Below are 22,050 nucleotides of genomic sequence, written 5' to 3' on the forward strand. Positions count from 1 at the left end.
GCCTCGCTCACGTCCCGCGCCCACCTCCTCCCTGGCTTCCCGCCTCGCGCCCACCGACACATCTCATGGCAGCGCCCTGAGATGACTGGCTAGCAGCGGCACACTGAGCCACGCGGGTGCCCACGCTGCTTCAGGAGCACGCGGTGGGGACGAGCTGCCATCGGGCCCTGCCAGTCCTGTCCGCTCCTCCTCCTGTGTGCCGGGGTGCTGCCGGCAGGGAACGTTCCTACAGTCACAGCCTTTGGGGTGCGCGTGGCCCCAGCACATACATGCAGACCGCAGCCCGGGCCCAGCCTCCTCCTTAAGTAAACAAAAGCCTGTCTGCGTTTGGGGAGGAAACGTTTAAGAAAGGTCTTGGGCGGCAAGTGTGCCTGTGGGTCCCCCAGCAGCTGGGTGGGTGAAGACGGCCCTGCCTGGCACGTGCCCCGGCCGAGCGGCTGGATGGTGAGGACGGCTGGGGCGTGATTCCCGTCAGTCTCCGGCCTGAGGTTTCCCGTGGGGGGATTCCTGGCGGGACTGTGCTCTCTGCTTGCTTGTTTGGCTGCCGGTTTCTCCCAGCCCTGCTCTCAGGGCCCATCTCTGAGGCGTCCTCATGCACCGACGAGGGGTGCGTGTTTCAGGGTGACTGGATCCTGGGAGGTGCTGACCGCGGACGGCAGCAGTAGTTACGAGGCCTCCACCGGAATCTGCAGATAGAACCACGACGGGTCTGTGAGGTCTTCAGGCGGCAAGGACACGCGGCTTCTGCCCCAGGGCCCGGCGTCCCCACATTCTGGGACGGGCCGAGTCCAGCGCCTCTGACCTGGCAGGTGCTGGCGGGGGTGGGCGTGCCCGGCGGGGAGCAGCAGAGGCGGCCTTCCTTCCCGCCAGGCGGCCGTGGGGAGCCAGGCAGCGTCTGGTCAGCTGCACCGCAGGGCCCTGCGTGCTGCCAAGAGGGGCTGGGCGCCTGGCCTGCCCTTCGCCCGTGCCACCGTCACACTTGCCGCTGGGGAAGAGTTCTGTTTCTAGAGCGCGCTGCCGGTCAGGGCGTAGAACGGGGACTGGAGTTCCTGTGGAATCGTGGTTCAGAGGAAAGTGCCACTGGCTGCAGAAGGAACGCGAGCAGGCTGTCCCCAGGCGTGGGTATTCTGCCGCGTGCCGATCCCGTCAGCAGGGGTCCAGGTCAGCAGTTGTGCGTCCCTGAGAGGAGCACGCAGCCCCAGAGGGCGCAACTGTGTCTGGCCGAGCCCGTCTCCCTGCCCGTGCGGGTGTGAAGTTCTCCATGCGATCGTCCCTTTTCACGAAGGCCCAGGCCCCGGGGATGGCAGGGCGTGGTTCGGGCACCAGGGGCTGCTGCAAGTCTCAGGCTGGGCTCCGCGGTCTGTGCGCCCCGCGTCCGAGAGCGTGCAGCGGAGCTCTCCGCTTTGTCAGGCGGCACCTGGGAAAGCCCCCATCCCAGGGTCTTTCCATGAACTTCGCAGTCAGCACACCAGTGACAGGGCCTCTGCCGGGGAGCAGTCCCCGCCGGGCGGTCTCCACCTGCTGGGCCCAAGCTCCCCGGGGCAGCCTCTCCACCCCATGCTCCATGTCCACAGACGGGCAGGTGACATGCTGGACGTGGGGCTGCCAAGACCTGGACGACGTCCTCACGCGTAAGAGAAAACAGAGCTGCCGCCGTCTCACTTCACGCTGGCGCGTCGAGCGTCTGAAGGCGGCCTCCGCTCCGGCAGCGTGAACGGCAGCCTCCAGCAGGCCCTGGGCACCGCCCAGCCGGAATCCCCGCCTGGTCCCAGCACATCGTAAACCCAGAAACGGCAAATAGCCGATGTCAGCCCCGGGGGCCCTGGGCCTGAATAGGGGGGTCACAACGCTCAGTAAAAATGGCCCCAACGAGCAACGGTGACCTGGGCAGAACCAAAGTCCTCCCCGTCCGAAAGACGTTCGTGTGAAACGCAGGCACCCAGAGGTTAAATTCTGAATGAGTTTGGTAATTTTCAGAGCTCATGATTATTCAGCAGATTAAATTAAGGCCCCGGAGGGACTCTGACTACGGCACTGGTTTCTCAGCCAGGTACCACGGCCAATTCGTCTCTTTACTAATGTGTCCCCTGAGCTCTTCAAATACGGTTACGCTGTCTGCTCCTCATGACATTAAAGGTGCAGCCCAAACAAGGTGCCCGGGGAGTGCCAGCCGCGTCATCTACCTGCCATGAGGCCCAGCCGGGGCTGGCGGCTCCCGGAGGCCGGTCAGAGGCCAGCAGACACCTTTGGTGGACAGGAGCGAGCTGCCATCTGCCTGCTCGGCCATCAGTGTCTGCCAGTGACGGCCTGCTCGGCCCCCCGGGCACTGGCATTAGCTCCCCCATCTGTCTGCTCCCTGGGGCTCCTCCTGGAAAAGTGTGTGTGTGGCCCCCACCTGCGCTGGGGGCACCAGGACACACACAGGAAACACGATATCGGACGCCTGCCAACAGCACCAGGACCCACATTCTCACCATAAGGGGATGGCGAGGGGACACAGCCTGAAGCCGTCGGGCCGGGCCCCACCCCTGCCAGTCTCCCCAGGGACGTGGCTGAGCGGGGCCTTGGCCCTCAGACGTCCCTCCTCGTACGCAGCTGCTCCACACCCACGAGGTGGCCTGATCCTCACAGCAACGTGCTCGCCCTGCCAACCACGTGGCCAAGGTCTGCAGGGCCCGACACAAGGCCATCCCAACAGGCTCTCTTTGGGAATAAACTCGTGTCACTTAACTGAGTTAAACCCACTCTGCCTGCTGGGGGGGGGCACCGCACAAGCCCAGGGACACGACGTAGCGGGAAGCCCCCGGGGCAAAGCCACCCTGCCGACTCAGAGCCAGGAGGGGACGCCCCGGACAGGGCCTGACCGCCGGCCGGAGGCTCAGGGACACACACACGTGCTCTGCCAGCCTGGCGCTGGGGTGTGTCACAACACGGGAAACGGAAACGCCACCTTTCAGAGGCTGAGGCCACAGTGCCTGCTGTTCCCGTGGCCCCCACAGCAGCTTCAAGGCACAAACGCACTGCGAGTGCGCTTGCGGGTAAACACACTTCTGGTGTGGGTTTCCACGGAAACGAGCCCCTCTGTACATCCGAGCCACCCAGGCGCCGGCTCCTGCCTCCCCAAGTGAGCGAGGGAAGAAGGCGCACGACGCCGGCGCCGCCCCGTCTCCACGCCACCGGCAGCAGTTTCCTTCCGGGCCTGACACGCGCTGTGACAGTGTCCGGTTACCTTCTCTGCGTCCGCCGTGCCGGTCTGGGTGGCAGGGGCGCTAACTGGAGACCACGGTGCACCGCCAAGCAGGGCCGCATCCCCCGGCGGTGCGTTTGCGATCTGCGTTTGTTGCAGCCGGTGCCGCGTGGAGGGTCGGCTGTGGCTCACAGGCCGCCGCGAATGGCTCCCGCCCCGCACAGAGGCAGCAGGCGCGCACGACGCAGGGAAGCCACCAGCTCAGCTCCGGCCAGCGTCTCACTGACGGTGCCTCACAGCGTCTGCCGGGAATGGTGACATCAGGAGTGTCCTCGAGCCCTGGGGAGGGTCCGTCCCAGCACTAGGACGCATGGCTCCATGAGCCAGGCTGCGGTGTCTTCCCGCCCCAGCCACATGCAGACGACGGAGCCGGAGTAAACGCAGACCATGAGAGTGGGCCAGGCTCTGCCCTGGGACCCCCATCCCACCTACAGCCCCTGCAACGGCACTCTGTGGGCCAAAGAGCACTCCGGTACATTCCTGGCCTCACTTGGAGAAACCCCAAGCGTGGCAACGGGCTTCTGTCCCCCCACGGCAACGGCGGGCGGAGGCGCCTTCGATGAAGCAGCCTGGACGGCTCGTCCTGTGAGCACAGCAGAGGCCTCCTGGCTGCCCACGTCCCCTCTGGCAGGGCCGACCACCGTTCCGCTTCGCCCACCGGACGCCCCTGCCTTCCTCAGGTCTGTGCCTCGTGTGCACAAGCCCCAGGGCCCATCCCCACGGTCCTCAGACTGCGGCCCTGCCACCATGCGTCACACAGCCGGTTAGAAGTCAGTGTGCACCTGTCCCGTCTCACCCACACGCCCTCTGAAACCTCAGAACTTGTCCCTTGAGATTGAGCAGCACACACCCAGACAGGCCTTGGGTGTCCCCCCCAGGATGTCCAGGTCTGCAGGCGAAGCGCTGATGTTCACACTGCCTTTCGCCCAGGGGTTTGGTGCATTTGCAAATGGCCACCACTGGCTGTTTTAGTTGATGAACAGAACAGAGGTGGCCAGTGGGCTAAGCTGACGGTGACTCGGCCCTGGGCCGAGATCCACAGGAAAATCAAATTTTGTCTCCGCTCGGCCTTGAGCCCCAAGCTTCCACTTGGATGAAATGACGGTGGGCACGGCCAGCTCCCGTGGGGGGTCAGGGGCAACGCGATATGATTCCCGCCAAGCAGCGGAGTTCACACCGTCCCACGGCCTGTGGGCCATTACAGAGGGTCCGTTTTTTCTCTTTCGCTGTCACATGTTGAGGGCACTGACCACTTTCAGTAGGCAGCAGGTGGCACACACAGGAGCCGGGCAGGGGACGCCGTCTGGCCCGTCACGCCTGTCCGTTGGGGGCTTGTGCACAGACGGGGACCCAAACACAGGAAGCAGGAGCTGGCGAGCTGCCCGTTTTCTGTGCAGCCCTGTCCCCTCGGCTCAAAGGCAACCCCAATAATCCAGATGTGAGACTGAGGCTGGGCCCACCCTCTAACCCAGGGGCAGCTGAGGCCGAGGGAGATGCAGACAGGTAGGTGTTCTCTCCATGTGTACCGGGACTCTGGGGGACCGGGCCCCACTAAGTACCAGGACCTTGTGAATCCAACTGTTTTATTCAGAAAAGGATGATGGGACTTAGAACAAACACGGAAGGCCAGCCTGCTGTCTGTGCTCCCTCATTCGGGCGTCCTGACCTCTGCAGCCCTGTCCCCAGCACGGCACCTGCCCGGCGATGGAACAGCGAACGACCCAACCCAGCCCTGCACGCCGACAAAGCGGACGTGTCCGGCTGTGCATTTTCTCCCTCTGAGCAGCCTCAGCTGTTTCTCCTGCTCGCGTGGATGCAACGAGCCACATCTGGGAACGGCAGCGTCCACGCCTGGCTCAGAGGCTGCCCAGGGTCTGTGCCCTCAGCTTCCCACTGGATGAAGTTGGGCTGGAGTGAGTCCTACAGTCACCCACCAGCTGGTGGCCTTGGGGCTGGTCACGTCACTCCCTCGGGCCTGAGTTTGCCAGCTGTGACACAGAGATAACACCTACCTACAAGACGGGAGGGAGACCCTGCACTCCCAGAACAAAGCAGCTGGCACAGGGCCGCCTGCACCCCTGGCGGCTACCGACATGCCGTCCTGGGTCTGACAGCTGCTCTGGCCAGCGCCGGGCAGCAGGGCTTGGACCTCACACAAGCCCAGACACTGCTATGGACCGACTTGTGTCCCCGATGCGGCCAGGCCTGGGGATGAGGCCTTTGGGAGGCTGAGGTTGATGAGGTCACAGGGGGTCCTGCGCCCGTGGGCGTGGCCTCCACAAGAAGAGGGAGGTGTCACTCTGTCCACAGTGAGGAGGGGGCCTCTGCAACCGGGAGGGGTCTTCGCCAGGACCCGGCACTTCCGGCCATCAGAGCAGAGAGCGGTGACCGTGCCATGAGGCCCGGGTCTGTGGTGCTGTGTGACGGTGGCCCAATCCTGTCACATTACTTTCTTCATTGCAGAACACCTGGTCACCAGGCAGTAAGGGGCCCGAGTGACAGGACTTACACTAACGTGACCCGAATGTGGAAGGTGCCCAGGCAGCACGCCCTCCTCCATTGCGTCCCTCTCACGGCAGGAGCATGATTTTAAGTGATCTCAACTGTTTCAGCTGGAATTACTTTACCAGGTACGTCTATAGTTTTAGACAAAGGGCTTTTGTTCTAAACCCTAGAAAACAAAGATCATATTGTCTCCTGTTTGTTGCAAGACATTAAAGCCCCAGTTTTACCATCAACATAAACACCAGCAATGGTAACTTCAGGGCATGACTTTTTTTAGTTAGCGAGGAAGGAAAAGCAGTGACTGGAACCATCTGAATCGCCAGCTCCCAGGGACAAGGCCCCACGACGTCTCCAAGTCCAGAGCCAAGAGTGAGGGCGGGGCGGGCGGGTCAGGGGTGCGTGGACGCACAGGCCGTGACCATGTGGTCGAGGAGACGGGGGTTTCAGCTCGAACGCGCCCTCTGCCTTGGGAGCGTGCTCAGTGTTCCCACGCAGCTCACCCGGCATGGGTGGCCCCAGGTCCCTAGGAAGGCCTGGTCTCTGGGCTCACGGTGGCGGCCGCCGCTACCTCACGTGGTCCTCGCATCAACCCTCGGAGGGACTGGCTTCACCTCATTTGTGGAAGCGTCAAGCGGGCACAGAGACACTCAGTGGCCCAGGCTCACGGGTGGTGAGCGCATCGCTGGCCGTGCTGCCAGGTCTGTGGCTACAGGTGTGCACCAGCCTGTCTTTCCGGTTTCAGGGATGTGGGGACCTGCCTGCTACCCAATTAGGTTGATGGCAGACGACGGTCAAAACAGACCACACAAGCCAAAAAATACATCGATCGGGTTTCACCCAATAATTGCCAGAACGGCAGTGGAAGGAAGCGTGATTCATCGTCCACGGTTCGTTTCCAAGCAGCTGTGCGTTCAGGGCCGAGACTCTAGCGGAGGCCGGGGGGCGGCCCCTGCAGCCGAGCTGGGACCCCTCTGGAGTGGCGTGTGGGCCCAGGCCGCCGCCCGGAGCTGCACAGGCCTCCCCCGGCCTTCTCCACGGGCGCCCGGCTTCTCCGGTCCGGCCTCCCTCTTGACTCACACGTCCCTTTGTTTTTGGTGGCCCAGGGCCCTCGCGTTTCTGAGCCAGACCACCCTCCCGCCTGGATTCCGTGAAGGAGCCCGGGGTGCGGCTGCCCTCGGCCCCAGCCCCTCAGGGCCCGCAGGCCCAGCCCCACCCTCGGAGGGAACGGCCTCCCAACGCGCTGCAGCTCACCCCGCCCCCACCCCGCATCTGTCCCTGTCTCCTCGGGCGCAATCCTTGCCGACGTCCAGCCCCTCCCCGCGGTCTGGGGCGCCGGGTCCGAGGGGCTCGGGGGTGTGCTGTGCGGTCTGTCCGGTCCAGGTTAGCCCCTTGGACCACACGTCTCAGTTCTCCTTCAACTGGAGCCCTTTTTCTAACATCCGGGGCGCCCCCACAAGTCGGACCACCTGATGGGGGGTCAGCAATGTGCAGACCAGACCCACGCTCCAGAGGCCAAGCCCATGAAGCCGAGATGCATGGAGGGGCGGGCCCGGGAAAGCCAGCTCCCGCCAGGGACAGCCGCCAAGCCCCACCCACGTCCCTGTCACGCCCTGACCAATTATGCGGTCCACCCCCGGCCTGGCCTTGTCCTCACTCCTCCTGCTGGGGGGCCTGGCACAGGGGAAACACACCCCTCCCAGGACAGCATCTGCTCTGTGGGCTGGGGAGGGCGGGCACCCTGCCACACGTGGGCGGCTGACTCACTGCACCTCCATCACCGCGGGTTTAAAATTTGGAAAGAGAAATTAAAACACTGGTCCTCGTTTTCTGGCCTGAGCAGCAAGAGGGCCAGTAAAGCGGGGACCCAGTAAGAGCGGCCTCCCTCGGTCACGTGAGCTTGTGAGGCGGGACCCCGAAGCGTGTGCATGGTGCCCGCCACACCCACAGCTGGCCGCGGCCCCCGCCCCACAGCAGCCCCTCCCTCAGCCACTGGTCGTCGCACAGCTGAGCCGACCCGCGAAACAGGTTCCCGAATGTCCACGGAGCAGCCATCTACGGACCACAGCGGCCTGCCAGCGGGCCGCCCTGAGGTCTCGGGGACCCTGCTCCTCACTGGCTCCCAGACAGCTCTCCTCCTCGCCCCACCCCCCCGCCTCCCGCTGTTGCCCCTCGGCTTTGTTTGCTGAGAAGGGAGCTCCCAGAATTGACGCGGTGGGTGATAAGCGTTGGCACAGCCTGCTTTATTTGGGAGCCGGCAGTCTGCGATGGGGCAAAGTCCCGGGAGACCACCGTGGACTGGGGCCGAGGCCGCCTCGCCTGTGCCTCCCGCTCCGGCCAGGTGGAGGTGAGAACACTCACCGGCAGGGACGCACGGCCTTACACGGCTCCTTAGGGACAATCACGGCCAGACACCCTGCCCCTGGCAGGAGCCGAGCACACGTGGCGTTTCTGAAGACGGATGGACTGACTTATTGTGAGAACAAAGCTGCAGGCCTCACACATCAGGGCACAGGGAAGGGGCGATTTCGTTTCAAAGAACAGGACGGGCCAGGGCAACCCGGAGGAACAGCCCGCTGAGGTTCTGGAGAGGACGTGGGGTCAGACACCTCTCCCCACTGCGGGCCAGCGGCTCGTCCAGGGGCAACAGCTCAAGCTCCAGGAGCCTCACTTCTTTGTCTATAAAATGAGGGACATTCGGGCGTTGAGGGCCGTGTGGGCCCCCAGGTGTGGGGATGTGGGCGGGAATGCAACCGGAGGCCCAAAGGCCAGGCCTGCGAAGTCTTGGGTCCAACCAGCCATGAAACCCAAGGCCACTGTTAAGACATACACTGATTCCGCGTAGGTAATTCCTTGGCTTAAACGTTAATGCAGTGGGCTTGGGAAAAGACGAGCGAAAACGCCTGGTGGCGACGTGGACCCAGAGCCCGTGGCAACGGTGAGGCCGCTGGCACGTGGAGGCCGCTCGTCCCCGGTTCCGCCCAGACGCCAGCTGCTCGAGGTCTGGGTCCAGCCTTGGGGCATCGGGACCCGGAGCCCTCGGGGCCACGTCTGCAGGGGCTGTGTGGCCTCACTCAGCAGCCGCAGTCCTGCGACCTGCAGGGACCTGGGCGAGTGCGGCCACACAGCCCGGCCGACTGGCGGCTGCGGACGCCGCCTGGCTGACCGGCCCTGCCTCTCACGCTTCTGTCACATTGCACTGACCCAGGACGTGACAAAGCAAACGAGAAAACGGAATCTAGTCCCGCTTTCTCCCTCTTCCAATCAGGCCACTGCCCTCGGGGGGCGCTGACTCAACCACGTGTCTCCCTAATGGTGAGCAGGAGCCTGAGGTCCCCTCTGGGTGCAGTGACGTCTGGCCCGCAGACCCTCCCCCCCAACAGGCAGGGTGACAGAGCCTGGGTGGGCAGGGGCCGCCATCCTGGGGCACCTTTGTCCCCGGTCGGCAGCCCTTCCAGGGGTCGAAGCTGTTTCTCCCGCATCCTGAGCAAGGTTTGTAGGGGCCGTGCCTGCACGAGCGGTCGTCACCACATGGCCTCTGGGCCTGTATGTGAGGGACAAGCAGGTCCCCAGGCAGGGAGTCCTGGCTGCCCGCGGACCCCCGAGGAAGGCGGCTCTGGGACTTCCCGGTAAAGCGCCGGGACCCTCACCCACATCGCCATGAGTGACGGAGGCGGAGGCCCGCTGCCATCACAGGCATTGCTGGGAAACCAACTAAAAACAACTCATGAAAAGACAGACGCCCCAAGACCCAATAATCTGTCATGATTTTCTCATTTTACATGAATTTGAGGTCACAACTTGGAATTATTTTTATCACTGATCTCCCGCCCCTGCCGCTCGTCCCCAGGGTTGGGGACCGGGGGGGGGGGCAGCCAACGGCGACATGAGCCGAGGGAGCCGCAGCCGGTGGGGACCGTCACCTCCCCCACTCCCCACAGGTCAGGCCCTTTGCTACCTTTAATTTCAACTGACATTTTGGGCTCAGCACTGCCACCACTTCTGGCAGCGTCTCTCTCATGACGGGTGCCAGGGCCCCTCAGCCCACACGGCACGGCCAGAGACAGGACGGTTTGCTTCTAGAAGACTGCGTTTATGCCACTTAGACAAAACAGCGACAGACAAGACACGTGAGAACCCACGGTGGCAGAGGGTGAGGTGAGGGACTTCTAACGGGCCGTGCATGCTTTCCACGGCCCCTGTGTTCAGTGGGCAGCTTTCCTCCATTAAACACTCAGCCCCCCCACAGGGATGAGGGAGAAAACTGTCCTGGGCCCACGCAGACCAGGAGCCACAGACGACGGCCCCCCCGGAGCCCAGAGGCCTGCCTCTGTCTGCCCCGCGACTCGGAACGTGACCAGGCCACCTTCGGACGACAGGGGGTTGGGGGTACAGGGCTGAAGTGGGTGTCACTCGCGGGAGCTGCTTATCTGCTGTCCGGTCATCAGAAGGTAGTGCTGAGACGAGAAGTGGGGAAGGTGACAAGAGATGACAAAGGTGTGGGCCCTTCTTAGCCCTCTTCCAAGCAACACATGCGTTTGCCCGTCACTTCCACCACCTGCAACCTCACCTGTCCTGCTCCCGGGCAGTGAGGGTCCCGACCCGAGTGCGGGCGGCTCCGTGCGAAGGCCGTTCTCAAGGGCACTGAGTCACACCGAGAGACGCGTGCACCTGACCCATGCTATCATCCCACTTCCACCTAATTTTGAAGGAAACCCTATAACGAGATTTGCCTTTACATATGTGCCCACGAAAATGAATTTCATGGGCAGGATTTAAATGGATTTATTTCCATGGTCCGTCACATTTCAACAGCACATTTTAGGAGCTTGAAAAGAATCTGTCCATCTCCATAAGCAAAATCACCACCTGGGAGGTTTCTGCTGTGGCCGGAAGGAGCACGCTGTGAGTGGACATGGCCCCGAGTCCTACAGGGACGTTAGCAACCCCACAACTAAGGCCTCAAAAGAAGGAAGCAAACCAAAGTGACTGAAAACCGGTGTTTCTGACTGACACGCCACACGCTGCCCGACCCACACAGCCCCCTCTGCACGCGTCTCTGGAGCTCGGGGCTGGAGCCGTGCCTCGCTGGGGGTGCTGGCCGATGGAGCTGGGTGCAGACACGCTAGCAGCACTCACAGCCGCAGCGCGTGGCCGTGGGCACACGGGCCCTGGTGCCCGCTCATGACTACGTAGTCCCGTCAGCGGATGCGGCCCAAAGCGCAAACGGCGAGGAAAACACCAAACTGAAACGGCTGCTCGAGCTCGCCAACATTCGTTCATTTATTTATCTTGAAAACCATGTGAGGACAGGCCCACATTCAGGCACGGAGCTGACGCCGGCCGAGGTCCCTGCTCTCGGGGAGCTCACACACTACCGGGACGCTCAGTGATCACAACCCCACGGGGCTTGGAGGACCACCCGGGAAGGCAGCGAGGACACGGCCCCTCCAGGGCCTGGCAGTGTGGGCACCTCGGGCTCCATGGACTGAAGCAGCTTCAAGGACACAAGTGATACGGGAGAACAGGGCCTGATAAAAGCAGGACTCACACCCCCCCTGAACTACATGGGAAGTACAGGCCATCCTGAGCCTGAGAGGTCAGTGTCCTGATGGGACGGATGAGGGTGACGCCTGGGAGCCAGCTAACGGAGCGGGTGCAGGTCGGCTGTCACGTAAAGCACGGTGATGGAGGACCTGGGCAGGCGTGCAAGGTGGTGACGGGGGACCTGGGCAGGTGTAGAGAGTGGTGTCGTTATTGTCTGGCAGAGGGCAGCCCAGATCCCCGTGGGAGTGACTGTGCAGGGTGGGTGACACCGGAGGGCACGTGGCCAGCCCGGCAGCGGCCCATGGTGTCAGCCTCAGTCTGTGTGGCCGGTGTCAGGCGACATACAGGCCCTTTCCCCGTCCGACACTGGGTGAGTGTGTTCACAGTCGGCGCTCTGTGAATTTGGAGCATGACTGCTGAGTCATCAATGTTAGGGCTATTTTCTAAACTGTTTTAGGGAGGAATTTGTAAGACCTAAATTTTCTTTAAAAACAGTCAATATTTGGTCAACCACCATGCTTGAAGTTTAATTAGGACACAATCATTACATTTTTACAAAGAGGCTCAATATTTTCTTTTGTACAATACATGGTACCTTCTTCCAGAATGGGGGGTGTGGGGGGGGGTTCATGACGTATGCGCAGTACAGATCACAGAGACCCAGAGGGGCCTCAGGTACGAAACAAACACGCGTGTCCTGAGCAGCTCCGTGAGCCGCCACCGCTCCACTTCGTGGACATGCTCACGACGTGGTAATTTACAACCAAGCCTTAGTTTTCAAATCTTCAAAGGCATGGCTACTATTTGCTTGAAAAACAGTTCATTCTAACTTTAATATCAGCACAGATATTCTAGAGCTTTCTATTATCTAGTCTACTGTAAGTGACTTTCTACATTTACAGAAAAACAGAAGCCTTCAAAGACATCTGCTTTTCACTCAGGTGACAACATGGCTGCTTTTGCAACTGTTTGTAGAGTATGATCTGCCTCTTATGTTACAGAAATTTAATGTGTTTAGAACAAAGGCTACAGCGTAAAGAGGTCATTGGCAGAGCTGGGCCCAGCGAAACACGGTTGGGTCCAGGACAACTCCCGTGCTCTGCGCCCGCCTGGCTGCCGGGGGGCGCGGGGCTCACGGCACACTCAGGGGCTCTGAGCTCTCGCTGCACCAAATGCCTCCCTTTCTAGGCGTGCAGGGGGTGGGGGCACGGTATTCTCTTTAGGAAAACACCCTAAAAAGTAACAAATGTAAACGGATTTTTTTAAGTGATCCGAAGTTGTCTTCAAAACGTGTAGACAGACAACCTGAACCAGAATACTTCTTGGCTGAGTAAAGGTATTTGGACCTGAGGCCTCATGGTCACAGGGAGATGCAATTATTCACGTTAGAACGTCATGGTGCGAAAACCACCCGTGTTCGTTAACGGCCACATCGGCAGGAGGCGTTAGGCTTAGTAGCAAGGGTTTACTCTAAAGGCACCTGCAAAATAATTACAGCTGTTTGCTTTCCACCTTAAACATCCACAGAATTGGAACCACACGGAGCACTCGGCTTTGCGTGCAGAACAGCCGCAATTCCTCTCCCCTTTGGACGTTACATATTTGCAAGCAGCCAGCATAATGATCAGAATTACCCCAACGCACTGCCCCACCCCCACATTAATGAAGGGAAATACACCAAAAGCTTCGCTTTTTTTTTTTTTTAAGGAACTGACGACATGGTCTTGCTAACAACATAATAACACAGTTTAAAGGTACAATGGAGCCGCGTTTGACAGTGACAGCAGCCCATCATTCCTGCGTCTTTTAGAAAAAGCACCCCACTGGTTCGTGTGCAGCGCTTAAGGATAGAAAGACAGCGTTACCATTGGCAGGAAGGTAGGTGAAGTGCTGGTACTGACTTCTCTTCCTCTTCCCGTTGCAGACGTAGAAGTTGACTTGGACGGGGCTGGTTATTCTCTGATTGCGAAACGGGGGAATCTCAACCACCAAGGAATTCTGGTGAGAAAGCGGCAGACAGGAGGGACCGTTAGCGTCTTGCGCGTGCGGTGCTCTGCGTGACAGCAGCCACCCACAGGCCCCGGGGTCCCCCAGGACAGCTGCACAGAAGCTGCCCACAGAACCTGCATGGGACGCGGGCACATGCCTGTGCGGGCCAGGCCTACACGCCCAGGGCGGAGGGGTGGTCTGAGGTGCTGTGTGAGGGGTGGGGGGGATGCAGGCTGGGGACTTCAGCTAAGATGCCACGGGCTCAGCTAGAGACCGCGAGTGCGCGTGCCGAAGGCGGAGCAGCTCCTGGGCAGGAGAGGCTGTCAGGAGACCCCAAAGCTTCTGTCTGCCTTAAAGAAAGCATCAGTGAGCTCTGGAAATGAAAAAACAGCCCCCATTCACTGGCCCGTGGACGGAGCAGGGAGCACCTGCTCAGGTAAGTGGTCATGAAGACCCAGGGCAGGTACTTCCTGGAGACATGTCTCTGGGGACACGGTCTGTGACAACAATGGCCCAAAGCCCAAGTCACGGACTCCCAGATTGGAGAAGACGGGAGAACCGGACGTGTAACAGGTTTGCGAGGTGATGGGCAGCTAGAGAGCAAAGGCTCAGGTGGAACAGGGCAGATTAAGGCAGTTGCTGTGACTCTGCATGTTTTAAAATACAAACCAGCGACAGTGTTACAACATTACGTCCTTCCAAGTAGACACAGAAGCAAGTCGCTGTGGGGCAGTGAGGCTTCGTGGGAGAAAAAACAGGCTGGGTTGGGACGCCCGAATCCCAGGTGTCTGTGCTCAGGGACCTGCTCAGGGTGCCAGCCCTGGGCCACGTGAGGGTCCGCCCACGCGTGAGCCAGCACTGCAGAAGGCCGCAGAGTTGCATTTGATTTCAGGGGGCGGGAGTGGGGGTGGGTCACCTCCAAAAAGTTCCTTCAGTTTTTCTGTCATGATTTCGCTTAACAAGTAGGGAAAATGTATAAGAAAAATCCATTTTGTCACTTTTTTTTTGTTCAAGTAATTGTAGCTTATTACCCAGGTTAATAGCAAAATTGACTGAATCACGTTAATAATGAAACGTTAAGAATGTAAAAGCAAAAAACTGAAGAGCACTTCAGGCCAAACATCTGCCTTTTACAGGAGAAACTGAGGCACAGAAGGGGCTGCTGAGGGCACACGGTGGCAGGGCCAGAGGGGCTCCGACCCCTGGGACCACACTTGCTCCAGGTCACACGTTTCTGTTGTTTTAATAACTTCATTTCACTTAGAAGCAAGAGGCAGGCCCGTTTCCTCCTGCCTGGGCGTGTTGTCCCCTCATCAGAAACAGCCCTGACGAGGGGGCCGTGGGGCACGGGGGGCGGCACGGGCGCCTCTGCTGGGAGTCCGCTCCTGCGCGGGGCAGCCTGGCGTGGGGTCACACAGGTCTGGGGTCCACCCTGGCTCCCACACTCTCTGAGTCAGTTTCCCATTTGTACAGGGAAGAGAAAGAGAAACACGCTCCCTCAGGGGCTGTTTCCTGAGGATCCGCTTTTGTGGGAGGAGGCGCTGCGGGTGGTTGGTGCAGGGCCTGGTGCACAGCTGACACGCGTGACAGCGAGGCATCACTGAGCGGACAGGTAAAGAAGCTTAATCTCTACGGAAGAAATTAGGAGAAGAGTCAGGAAGGAGGAGGCCCAGCTTAGGCTGAGACTGGAAATAACAACGAGATGCAGTGACCGTCACCAGGCACTGGGACGCAGCAGGGAGGGTGCTGTGCCGCTCGCAGCACATTCGGCTCCGTGGGGTCAGCTCTTATAAATTCCAAGTGACCGGAGGCTCACGTTTTGACGTGGGCACAGGCTGATACGCTTCAGCCCCCTACGCAGACCAATTATGTGGCAAAATAGAACCCCCACGGGAGCACCAGTGCTTTAACTACAGAGCAGAGGCAGAGGTAAGAAAGAAAATGCAGCAGCGGGCACAGGATGACAAGTGGCACTCAACGCATCCATCGGACTTGCTTCAAGAAAACCCACTGCCTAAATTGCTCATGAAAGTAAATAAACTGTACATACAGAACAGCCTCATTTTGTTTAAAAACAAACAAACAAACATACAATGTCATGCTACCCTGAAGCTGCTTTTTGGGATATTTAAGCTGTTTATTAAGAAATAAGACTCAGAAAGAACTTTTGTCCCTGCCCGAGAGATTCAGAAGAAAACGCTGCTTCAGGCGGGGAGCGTGGGCTTCACCACCCGAGACAACGTCACCCCAGCGTTGGTCGGCAAGGCTCCAGGCCTGTTAGCCCGACGGCCCCGTGTCCCCTGCGTGAGCTGCCAGCAAGGATGTTCCCGCCACGTCCCGTCTGCGCTTCCTCAGCTCCCTGTCACCCGTCCACCTTACTTCTGAAATCTAAGAGCCCGTCCCCTCGTCTCCTTTGTCCAAAATATCACAGACCAGTGCTGCCTGACCGCCGGGAGCGGTCCAGCCGTGGGACTCCCCTGAGCGCACGTATATAAATCCGATTTCCTCCTGGGACCCTGTCCCTGTTAATTTACTCGTTAGCCCAGCCGGAAGCACTTAGGAGGTGGGAGGGGGAGTCTTCGTGTTTTTAGCCCCACGCCCACCCCAGAAAAAGAGTGGAAGGAAAGGCGCCCAAACGGTAAGAGGGGTTACGTCTAAGTGGAGAAACTTCACTGGGTGCCTGCTTCCTTTTTCATACTCTGTTATATTTTCCAAATTACCACAGTGAATGTGATGTTCCTTTTATAACGAGGAAAAAATATAAAAGTAAACCTCATTTAAGAGATAAGAAGGATGAAGTTGTAAACATGAAGTGTATCAGTATTCACGTGTACTATTATGTTTCTTTTAAAACATACAACTAACTGTTAAGCTTCCTTGAAAACAAGCAACTATTCGAAGTTAAAAAGAAAACTCAATGACAAAAACAACAACACCCCGAGCATGTAAACTGGGCAGGGGTTATTTCGATACAGAAAGAAGCCTGGTTTCTGCAGGCGGCTTCTTCCTGCCGAGGGGCGGTGTGGACCCCACGGTGGAGAGCGGGGAGGGCCCGGCCTGCCCTGGACCTGGGGCCAGAAGTCGGGGTGACCCGTGTAGGAAGTGAGTACGGAGAGCACGCTGAGTGGAGGGGGGACCGCCGCCCGCCCGCCCGCCGGGCCGGGGAGCACGCTGGGCCTGGGAGGCGTCTCTTCACGTCGAGCCCTCGCGCTCTGGACGACTCTGTCCCTTGCAGACCTGCTGGGCCAGGAGCCCCGTCTGGGGCCGCGCTGCCTGCGCTGCCGCACTTCCTCGGGGCTCCTCAGGAGGTGAGGACACGAGTGGACTGGACGGGGGCTCCGAGTGGCAGGGGCCTGGGCACCACACCTGAATGTGGGGTCGCCCGGGCCGGGGAGGGGTCTTTTCCAGGGGACACCGTCTGGAAAGGCTTCTGCTAAATGGAGTGGAGCTTAAGCCCCAGGCACAGCCTGCCCTTCCCAACTCCAGCTTGGGGAGCGGGGCAGGCCCGTGACTCAGGGTCCCACCAGCCACAGGGCAGAGACGCGTCGCCCAGGTCGCTGCGGCCAACCCACCACCACGGTGTCCTGCTCCCAAGCCTCTGACCATCTGGACCCACAGGACCCCCTGAAATGAGGCGCCTGGCCTGACTGACAGCCTGTCTGTGTCCCTGGCACTTTCCAAAGGGCCGTCCACATGGCCACCAGCGGGGCGGGGAGAGCTGTGAATGTCATCAAAGGCCACGGTGTCTTCCACGTCAGCACAGATCCTGCGGCTTTTCCGGGACCAGGCAGAAAACACAGACTGAGTGGGGGACGCTAACCTGACTGCCAGGAGCCACTCTGAACACCGGCGGTCTAGTTATACCAGCTGGACGACAGAGACCGTCAGAGGGATGAAGGCCCAGCTTCTGTCCGCAAGGAGCCACTTCAAACATAAAGACACCCGTCACGAGAAAGGAGAGGAGGACACGGCAGGCCGACACGGGCCGAGAGAAGCCGGGAGCCAGGGGATTTCAGACAACAGACACTCTCCCCTGATCACCATCGAAGAAACAGGAATTACTACTCGGGTAGCAAGCAAGCTGGGAAAGCTAGGTGCACAACAACACGGTGACAACAACGTCAGGGCAGGAGTCCCCAGAACGCCGGCCCCAGCCAGGCCCCCGCTACCCGGCAAACGGAATGAGGGCGCCTGACAAGCACAGTTACACCTGACTTCACGCCGATTTCACATCCAAACAAGCGTCTGCGGAGCGATGTGTGTTCTCTGAGCAGGACAGGTAATAATAATAAGCTGCTGCCAAGGACGCTGGTGGGACCAGCCACCCAGCAGGTGTGGCGTCCACTCAGAGGCTCAGAGCAGCAGTCTTCCTGGGGGACAGCAGGCTATGTGGGGGCCCTGGTGACGACGACAGCCAGAAGGTGACAGAAAGGCCGTGTGCCCTGGGCCTGAGTGTGCAGCCATGTCCTGGCCCGCGTGGCTGGGAGCGGTCAGCGCTGGGCGTTTTCCTGGGTGAGGCGTCCAGCCTGTGGGGGGCACATGCCGTCCACCGGCTCGCCGTCTGCCTCCTGAGAGCACGGCTCACGGACGTGCTTCCAGCCACGTCTAGTCCTGTTACTCTTTCTGTCGTTTTTTTCAGTCGTTCACCTTAACAAACCAGGAACCACGTGCCTCTGGCGGGCACCCTACTCCGGGTGAGCCCGTAGAACACACTGTCGTGGCTGCACGTCTGAGTGACACTTACCGGCTTGCACAGGTCTCGGTCGGTTTTCGCCTCCATCTCCCAGATGTGGTGGCCATCTGAAAAAGGCAGCGAGAAGGCTGTTACTCGTGTGCCTGAGTGTGCACCCCGAAAACGCAGCCTGGCGCAGGCAAACGCGTCCCAGTGACTGTCACCCTCTGAGCAGAGGTCCCACCCCTTGCCCGGCTCTGCCATCCCGGCTAATAACTTGTGAGGGCAGAAAACCACACCGGCGTGACTGCCCGAGGGGCGGACATCGGGTCTGGAAGGGAGATGTATGCAAACTGGGGCTCAGGGAAGCTGGCGGGGCCCTGAGGCCCCTGGGTCTGGAGGGAGCCGTGGCAGCAGGCGCCCGCAGAAACCGTCCTCTGCCCAGTGCCACCAGCCCCACGTCAGCTGGGAGGGACTCTGCGTGCCCGTCTCCGGGGGCGCGCGGGCTCAGGAGGGACACGGGCGACCCCAGGCAGTGGGCCGCCCTCGGCCTGCAGCCCGGCTGGAGTCCCCGCTCTCACACCCGCCAGCTCTAGCCCCGGGGTGCAGTGGACGCACCGCCAGCCTAACTGCCTGGGGCCTGAGCCCTTTGTGCATTCGGGGCAGCTGTTCTAGGGAGTGAGGCCCCGGCCGCCGGCCTGCACTCAGAGGAACTGCAGGGCAGTGAGAAAGTCCTTTCTTTGACTACCGTTTGCCACATCAGGACACAGAAATGCAAAGCACAAGGTATTTTTAACCTTACCCCAGTGGCCATTTGCATGTTTAAACAAAAAAATAAAAAGGCTGTGAAGGGGCCTATGGAAGGGCTTTCGTCCTCAGGCCAGGCCCTGGGGAGAGAGGCTCAGCCCCCACTCCGCGAAGCACCCCAACCCGACTCCGGAGTCTGGAAGCCCCGCTCTGCAGGACACACTGTTTAGGGACTGGCTTTGGGGTAATTTTGTGAATAGATGTCAGCCTCCCACAGAGGCCTCGTTCCTGTTGATCTTTTTTGAAGTTGGTTCCCCCAAACGAACAAGGCCATCTAGTCAGACTTAGCTCTTGCTTATGCTCTGTTTTCACAGAAGACGTGTGTATGCGTTACAAATCCTAGATTATAAATAAATGACACAAACTCTCCTTTCTCTCCCTGAAAGTGCCTGCCGGGCAGGGGTGGGAGGTGGAGACAGAGAGAGGAAACGTGGGTGAGTCACAGGGAGGCTGCACCAGCCAGCCGCCGGGGCGCCGAGGGCCCAGCACAGCCGAAGCCCCTCGGTGATAAAACACGGGCCCGCGGCCCCGGGGAGGGGCGGCCATGGCTCCGCCAGGGAAAGGGGACAGGAAACGGACGCCGGGCCTCGGGAGCCTGACAGCAGCACAGCTTCCGGGGTCCCGACAGCTCAGGACGCGGGAGCACGCAGCAGCCTTCACTCCCACCAGGCGCCCGGACCTCACGGGCCTCCCGGCGACTTCGCAAGGGGCCTGGGCTTGCTGTGGGGGCCCCCGCCCGCCCCCCTTGTTGAAGGAAATCAGAATCGCCCTGTAGATAACCCAGCCCGTCTGCAGGCTCCTGGTGCCTTTCAAAAACAACTTTTTCAATTGTCTTATGACAAAGCCCATCTTCGCGCCCCACCCGCCCCCAAGAAAATCGGCTTTAGGTGTCTCAGCCTGAACTACTGGAGACAAAACGCGCTGCTGCTCAGCGTCTGCCTGTCCACACAGCTGACAGTTCACATCTCACACATGGAGCCGCCCTGGGCAGAGCTGGGCTCTGGAACCCCCAAGGCGCACACGCCCTCCCAGGGGCCGGGACCCCGTGCCCACACGCCCGTCCCCCCCCAGCACTGCGGAGCCGTCTTGGGCCGGCCCTGTTTCCACAGGACTTTACACCTGGGCTGAGCCACAGCCCCAGGGGGCAGGCGCTGGGCACCCGTTTCCCTCTGGGGTCCTCAGTGAGTTCTTCCAAAGGCCACGTGCGTTTGCAGCCAGAACACCTGTGCGAGGCCCAGGCGTCCAGGACGGAGCAGGGTCAAGGTGCCTGACGCCGCCGGGCTGTGGGAACCCCCAAGAACGGGTGGGCTCCCACTTCTGCCGGCACCAGCAGAGCGCTGACTGCTGCTCCCAGCGCACAGCCCTCCGGCCCGGTTTTGGGCAGAGCGCGGGCGGAGGCGGCCTGACTGCTGCGCGAGCCTTCGGCCTCCGCTGGGACGGAAACGTCGGCTGAATGGGCCTTTGTGCTCCAGCCTTATCAGGGCCTCGCCGGGCTGCTCAGTAGGAAACTGTGCACAAGCCCAGAAGTGAAAACATTCCGAGTCATTAGGGAATTCCCTGCAGCATTAGTCATGGGACAGGCTCCCGCCACACCCGCGAGGAGGCTCCCGGCGCAGGGTCCTCACAGGCTGTCCTCGCGGGCGTGACAGGCTTCCCATCGGCTGGAGGCTCTGGAGCGGCTGGGCGTTGACTCAGCGCTGTGCCGGCCACACAGCCAGCGGGCAGGACCAGCACGGTGCACAGAAAGAGCCGGGAGCTGAAGGGTGACCTGCTCCCACGGCCGGGTGCTCAGGTGTCTGCCCCGCACACGCAGGAGCGCGCTGAGCGCTTGTTCAGGGGGACACCCAGCAAGCACCAAAGCGGGAGGCCGAGGGGGACACGGCCCTGTCATCGGGCTGCTGGCTGTCAGAGAAGGCGGCCACGTGAGCGGGGAAGAGGTGGCCACTTCCCACAGAGACACGCCAGTCACCTTGTGCGGTCCTGGCCGAGTTGAGGGTCAGGGAGGGGAACTGACGCTGACCCCAGGGACTCAGGGTCATCAGGTGTTGGCGTCAGCACCAGGGATGGCACGCATCCCGGGTCTTCATCTGCCACCTTTGTCCTCGTAACCCTCCCTGTGCCACGCACGGGGCACTCTGCCCGGCAGACAGCAAGTGGACGTGGCCCACAGTCCACCTCACAGAGTGGGCGAGCAGTGTGCGCCCAGCCACACGATGTCACCCGCCTCAGTGGGACGGACCCGCGACACGGGCTCCTGCACGGACAAGCCCGGAGACGTGCTGCGGAGATGAAGCACAAACACCGCCTCTCCCGCCTCGCCCGGGACAAGCCCATCTGCACACAGAGGGGGCCGGGCTGGGGGAGGGGCAGGGGAGGACGGGGTGACGGCTGCTGGGTGAGGTTTCTTCTGGGGGTGATGAAACGTTCCTGAATTATAGCTGATGACTGCACAGCTCTGAATGCACCGAACCACTGAACTTACATAAGAGCCGTGTGGCATCTTAGTTATACCTCAAAGCTGACACAAACCACGCCACCCGACACAACCGTGTGTAGGTCGCTGGATGCCGGCAAAACATGAGGGATGAGTGGGTGGGGGTGCATCTAAGGTCAGGGGGCTCCCTCACCGTGCCTGGGTGCCTCGTCCGGCCTGCCCACCCCCACGCCCTGCCCACCAGCGCCCACCAGGCACACCGCGGGGTCTGGGACAGGAGGCCCCAGGGCCCACCTTCTGGAAGCTGCCTTGGGCCGGGCCCCGGGGGAGGAGCTGTGTGGCGGCGGCAAACCAGAGCGCGGACTGGCCAGTCCGCCCAGGGAGGGGGTTTCGGTTGCAGCCCGTGCGAGGAAGGGCTCGGGGCCTCTGGTCTGGCTCTGGGCCCGGCGGGCACCTTTGGAGAGCCCTCCCGCCCGCACCCAGGCGGGCAGCACACGTATGCGTGCGCCCTTCCATCCCTGTCGCCGTACCCCGCAGGGAGAGGCCCCCGAAGGGTCCGGGCGGCACAGAGGTCGGGCTGAGCTGCCACCGCCCGAGTCCCTGGAAGGCTGACCTCCGAGGTCAGCCTGGCACCTCATGGGACGGCTTTCGGGAGGATGCCCCCGGCTGGGGCCTCACAAGGCCGCGTGCTCGTGGGCTGGGAGGATGCGCCCACCCTGGGGTCCACCCCGCCTGCAGCTCACTTCCCCTGAGACTCCTCGGAGAGTCGTGTAATTCAGAGCTGGGGTCGTCTTTCTACTCTGAAGCCAAAAACGTAAGAGCAGGCTTCCTAGCACGGACAGAGCGGCCCGA

General features: G+C 60.9%; 1 protein-coding gene across 4 annotated transcripts in view; it reads right to left on the reverse strand.

Moving 5' to 3' along the window:
• NFATC1 (nuclear factor of activated T cells 1) overlaps positions 1-22,050 on the reverse strand; it is a 105,384-nt gene that overhangs the window by 32,805 nt on the left and 50,529 nt on the right. For 2 of the 4 annotated variants that reach the window (XM_019643384.1, XM_019643383.1), the window contains exons 7-8: positions 18,030-18,085; positions 13,162-13,294 (exon numbers count right to left, since the gene is read on the reverse strand). In XM_019643384.1, coding sequence (XP_019498929.1) covers positions 13,162-13,294; positions 18,030-18,085 — 189 coding nt within the window. The other 2 variants (XM_019643385.1, XM_019643386.1) reach the window with 2 other exon arrangements.

This window comes from Hipposideros armiger, unplaced genomic scaffold (genome assembly GCF_001890085.2).
Source record: "Hipposideros armiger isolate ML-2016 unplaced genomic scaffold, ASM189008v1 scaffold_77, whole genome shotgun sequence".
NCBI classification, from domain to species: Eukaryota; Metazoa; Chordata; class Mammalia; order Chiroptera; family Hipposideridae; genus Hipposideros; species Hipposideros armiger.